The sequence below is a fragment of the Austrofundulus limnaeus genome, unplaced genomic scaffold (assembly GCF_001266775.1).
Source record: "Austrofundulus limnaeus strain Quisiro unplaced genomic scaffold, Austrofundulus_limnaeus-1.0 Scaffold1146, whole genome shotgun sequence".
NCBI lineage: Eukaryota > Metazoa > Chordata > Actinopteri > Cyprinodontiformes > Rivulidae > Austrofundulus > Austrofundulus limnaeus.
Window position 1 is genome coordinate 39,293 of NW_013953548.1, and position 5,214 is coordinate 44,506.

Consider the following 5,214-nt stretch of genomic DNA (forward strand, 5'->3'; position numbering starts at 1 on the left):
TAACCACTGAAATGTAAAGATATATGTGACCCATCACATCAAAATGAGGATTAAGTCAAATTTGATCAAAATGACCTAATCATATTTACTGTGTAAAGCAGTTCAAGAAAAATAAGCTATGTTGTCATGGTGAACTCTAGAATTTAATTTCATCTGGCACATGTAGATTTGTCTAAAAATAAAACAGATTTTTATTTAATTTAGTGTTAACACTTTTTATTTCAGTGTGGCGTGTTATAATTTCTAATCATTTTTTAATAAAAGCATTATTTCTGTAGTTAACTAAACAGGTTGAAATTATTTGCAAACAATAAGACTGAAAGAGGCTAAATGTGAAAATGATGTCATGTTGAAATACTTTATTATTGTTTCTAACTTGAGATGAAAAAAATCTAAATTTCTTTGCATTTATTTATTTATTCATTTACTTACTTAATCTAGTAGAGTGTCATGACAGATTCCCACAACATAACTTAAAAACCTAAATCACAAAAACTTCATTGATGCTTAAACTAAGCTGGACACAGCGTTTTGCCTGAGAGCGGATGCTGATGCTGCGGTCAGAGTGCGCATGCGCCGAATTTTCCACACTGTTCTCTTGTCGCATCTTCTCTGTAAGCAATAAGTTCATTTCTAAACGACGAGTGCCTCCAGGATTCAAGAAATAGGCTGCGGTAAGCTTAATTACCCGACGTGTTTGTTTTTAATGTCGTTACGGACGTGGGAACGGCTCAAATACAGAATAAAAAGACGTAAAATGTTCAATAAAAATGCTTCATGAATCAAGCTAGACGTTAGCGGCTAATCGCTAACTTGCTTCCAGATGTGGTACAGTTAATCATGCATTATGCTTTTACTAAATGTCTCTTGTTTTTAGGCAATTGTGTAAAAATATAGTCATAAGCATGAAACTGCAGTTATGTGATCAGAACCTGGGCAGGGAATTATTTGATGATTTACAGAGCTAAAGCTTTAATTGTATTGCCTGTGTGCTAAAGGTTTTTCTCAACATGACATCTCGTGTTGGACCCAGAGCAAGCAGTCCTAATAGAAGTGACTTTAAACCCAGAGAGAGGGTGGTCCCCCATTACCAGATGAGGCAAGCACTTTTCTTTAAGCGATATTAACTATTACTTGTATTTCTTTTTAAATAACAGTCTAAGTCTGTTGCTTTTTTATTTACAGTGCTTCTCTGAAGTCTGAGGTACAAAAACTAAACTTGGTCCACCTTCTGATCTGGCTGCTTGTAGCTGCACAAGTGACCGTCAGCCACTTCAACCTGGTATCCCATGATACAGTGTCCATACCATACCAATGGGAGTACCCCTACCTCCTCAGCATCCTCCCTCTGCTCTGCAGCAGCCTGTCTCTCCCAAAAAACAACATCAGCTACTTGGTCATATCCATGTTAAGTGCTGGGCTGTTCTCTGTCACGCCTCTTATTTATGGCGGTATGGAGATGTTTCCTGTTGCACAGCAGCTGTACCGCCACGGAAAAGCCTACCGCTTCATTTTTGGTTTTTCTGCAGTGACCGTCATGTACCTGGTCATGGTGGTTGCTATTCAAGTACATGCCTGGCAGTTATATTACATGAAAAAACTGCTAGACTCGTGGTTCGACACAACTCAGGAAAAGAAGAAGAAGTAGCTTCACATTTGTGACTGGATTTTTTTTTTATTCTTAGATGAGCTATATTTCTTTATCACAATCTGTTGTATCTTATCCTCAACAAATCATAAAAAGATGTTTGAGTTCAGTCTTCTCCAACAACGAGTTATTTTTATCTTTTGTTCAACATTATTTATTCAAGGTCACACAGTCAAAAGTAACTAATTTTAACGCACTGATGGTCACATTTAAAAAAATGTTTATAAAAGGAATGATTCCGTCTGCCTGAATGTTTTGTATGGATGACATGATCTGAGTATTAATAAAATGTGTTTCAATTAATTATTTTGTTGCTTGTGTTTATTATTATTTAGGCTTTATAAATAATTAACAAAAATACAAATGTATTAATTATTATGTTTTTAATTAAATAGGAAACCTACAGTACGTGTGACTTAAATATCAGTAAATAGTTTTCAGTATAAAGTGCTATAATTTCATTATACTTAAAAAGTAACAACGGTAGGCTTAGTAACCAATTTAAATGTAATTTTTTATTTAATTATAAAAAATGTTTTGTACATTCTTCTTTATTACGTATATATTGACCTTAACAGTAAGTGGATCCAATCCTAATGTTTTATAATCTCTATTTAACATAGTAAAAATTAATAATAAAATTATTTTGTATCTTTTATTACATAACTGAGAACAAGAATACAGGTGATTTGACCAAGCCCTGTTTTTAAAGAGAAACGCTTTGCGTCATTCTGCGGCTGCGCAGATAGATTGCCACGTACTGGTTGACGTTGACAGTCTGTAGGACACTTCCTGATGCTGCTCCCCGGGTCTAGCTAGGCTAGCTAAAGATTTGGATTCTCACCCTTTAAGACCCGTTAAACACAAAGTGATTAAGTCGTCTGATTCAGGTAAATTATTTTACTGGGTTCGGGGTTTAGTTGTTGTAATATAGCTTAGTTGTTAGCGTCAATGTGTAAGCTGGCAAACAATGTCGTTATCTGCAGTTGGCTAATGTTAGCATTGAGCTAACGATACTTCAGCATTTACATAAGTGTTGGGACACATTGTGGAAAGTTAAAACACGAAAGCCTTAAAGATTGTAGCTCGACACATGTTTATCCAACAGTGTACTTTATCTGTGCTTTGATATTTCGTTAAAAAATGTTGCCTCTCAGGAGACCACTGTTTGCTGACCCATTTGAAGTCAAAAGAAGCAGGCTATTTTCCTCCCAATATATTTAAACTATGAAGTGAAAGAAGAAGGCTATGTCATCGTGTTTTGTTCATCTTGTGTGGTTATACATTGTGACTAATTTCATGTCAGTGGTGAACATGGCCTGCATAACTGCAGCTGTCATTGCCATTTTTTGCTACAAATTAGTTAAAACAGCCACGTAGTTTGTTTACATTTCAGTCGTGTATATCCAGTCGTGTTGATAATCTTTTACTTCTCCCCTCAACCGTGAAATCAGTTTCTCCTTGTCGCCGTTCAATATAACAGTGTGCTAAATGTTAGCCACTACACAATCCTTAGCATCTAGCTAATTACTCATCTGGCCAGCGCTGTAGCATTTCTGGAATTCAATTCACTGCAGGATTTAGTTCAGCTCACTACATCAGCTGATAACTAACAGGCAGAAAATAAGGGACACATTACTAAAGCACAAACAGTGAAGTCTTATTTAAAATAATGTGCCATTGTTTCGGTTCAAATATATTAAAGACTTTGCCATTTCTAAAATATTTCTAATTGGCACGTTTTGTGACAGCGTTGATAATAGCGAGTTGTGTAGTGGATGCATTTCCATAGCTCTGATAATTTTACTTTTTTTTTTTTTTTTTTTAGTTTTTGACTGTTACTTTAAGTTTAATTTAACTCCTCACCTTGGATGGTTAAGTTCATGTTTGAAGTTGGGCATCAAATCAAAGCATAACCACAGAGATGCTAGTTTGCGTCTACATGATTTGAATGAATATCAATTAATAAAATTCAACCAGTTAAATTCCTTAGAACTTTTTTAATAGTTTGTATCAGAAGAATTAGTGAAACAACATGTAAATTGTTTTGCTTTTGCTGTTTATGTGTAAATGAAAGATAAAAATTCTATGTAATATGTGATAGTGATTGATTTAGGCCAAAGGTTTCTCTTATCAAACAGATTTTAATCTAAAGTCAGTAAACAGATTTGTAGTAATCAGCGTTTGCCACTTCACTGGGTGATATTTGACCCTTAGACTATAGTTCAGTGGAACAGCCTGATTTTTTTCTTTTTAATTGTGGGAGAAGCTTTGAGCAGATGAGAAAGGTCCTTAACTTTGTAATGTGGATTTACGAAGCAGCAGACTTTAGTTACCATACAGTGAAAACAACCATTCCAGTACAATTGCTCTGTCCTTTTTAAAAGTGATTTATTTTAATCATACTTCTTATAGCAGCCAACTTTCTGAACTGGTAAACTACTTACAGCTCATAGATGCTGCGTCATGCTCCATCTTCAGTCTGACTACATTTATGAAGTGAATTTTTAGTTTAAAAAATGGGTTATTTGATCATTCTCTCAAACAGTACTGCCTTAACTGCTTAAAGAAAAAGTCCCATTACCATGCATATATTTGGTTTATATTTCTGTTACATTTTAAATAGAAAGCTGTTTACAAACTACAAAAAGCATCTTTTTAGTCATTTTTAAAACTGCCTCCTCTTGTTCTCATTTCAAGTGGTGGGAGCCTTAGAGGTCAGAGGGCAACATGAACGGCCAGCTGGACCTGAGTGGGAAGCTGATCATCAAAGCCCAGTTGGGCGACGACATTAGACGCATTCCTATCCATAATGAAGACATTACGTATGATGAGCTGGTGCTGATGATGCAGCGTGTTTTCCGGGGCAAGCTACAGAGCAACGATGAGGTCACCATCAAATACAAGGATGAAGGTGAATTATGACAGTTTGTATGCTCTTATTTTTTTTTTCTGATTGTCCTTATTGGTACCACAAATGTGAAATGCTTAATTTGATTTCAACAGATTTTCTTTGGAAGTTTTGACATAATGCAAAGTCAAATTGACTTTTATTTTTTTTCCCTCAGATGATGATCTCATCACTATTTTTGACAGTTCTGATCTTTCTTTTGCAATCCAGTGCAGTAGAATACTCAAACTGACATTATTTGGTAAGCCATTTCATTTTCTTCTCATGAGTCTTTCAAATACAATACATTTACTGCAAGAGATCAGGGCCCATATTTATCAAACTTCTTAGAATTCCTCTTAAGAATGCTGCTAAGAGTGGACTTAAGTGTAAAAAAAATCTTAGTTAAAAGCTGAGAGTAAAAGTCAGTTATCAAGCCTCTCAGTCTTACTTTAAGCGAAGTGTAGGAGTAATTCTTAAAGAGTAACTTACCCCAAAATTAACTTTTTTCAGCTGATAAACTGTCTAGAATGTGTCTAAAATGTTATATAGTACTGTTTCTGTGCTAATGTTGATGTTTTTATGCGTATTTGTTCAAATCTGTAATATTTGGTCAAAAAATGTGTTTTTGCTGCTCATATGGGTAGAGCAGTGGTACTGCAGGCTAATTTGCATA

At 35.0% G+C, this 5,214-nt stretch overlaps 2 protein-coding genes across 3 annotated transcripts in view; both read left to right on the forward strand.

Moving 5' to 3' along the window:
- The first annotated feature begins 543 nt into the window (after positions 1-543).
- LOC106534330 (protein jagunal homolog 1-A) lies at positions 544-1,951 on the forward strand. Its single transcript, XM_014030931.1, has 3 exons — positions 544-674; positions 999-1,099; positions 1,186-1,951. Exons 2-3 carry the CDS (start codon positions 1,011-1,013, stop codon positions 1,646-1,648), a joined length of 552 nt encoding a protein of 183 aa, XP_013886385.1. The 5' UTR covers positions 544-674; positions 999-1,010; the 3' UTR covers positions 1,649-1,951.
- A 454-nt stretch (positions 1,952-2,405) lies between these two features.
- Positions 2,406-5,214, forward strand: part of tfg (trafficking from ER to golgi regulator) — a 22,081-nt gene continuing 19,272 nt past the window's right edge. Inside the window, exons 1-3 of one of the 2 annotated variants that reach the window (XM_014030933.1) lie at positions 2,406-2,538; positions 4,349-4,562; positions 4,717-4,800. In XM_014030933.1, the coding sequence (XP_013886387.1) occupies positions 4,379-4,562; positions 4,717-4,800 (268 nt within the window). In that variant the 5' untranslated portion in view covers positions 2,406-2,538; positions 4,349-4,378. The remainder of the gene's footprint in view (positions 2,539-4,348; positions 4,563-4,716; positions 4,801-5,214) is intronic. The other variant, XM_014030932.1, reaches the window with a different exon arrangement.

Bases quoted from the DNA above. Each gene is read 5' to 3' on its own strand.
- LOC106534330 (XM_014030931.1), top strand. From the start codon at position 1,011: ATGACATCTCGTGTTGGACCCAGAGCAAGCAGTCCTAATAGAAGTGAC. The intron at 1,100-1,185 runs GCAAGCACTTTT...TTTTATTTACAG, and splicing joins GTCCCCCATTACCAGATGAG to TGCTTCTCTGAAGTCTGAGG.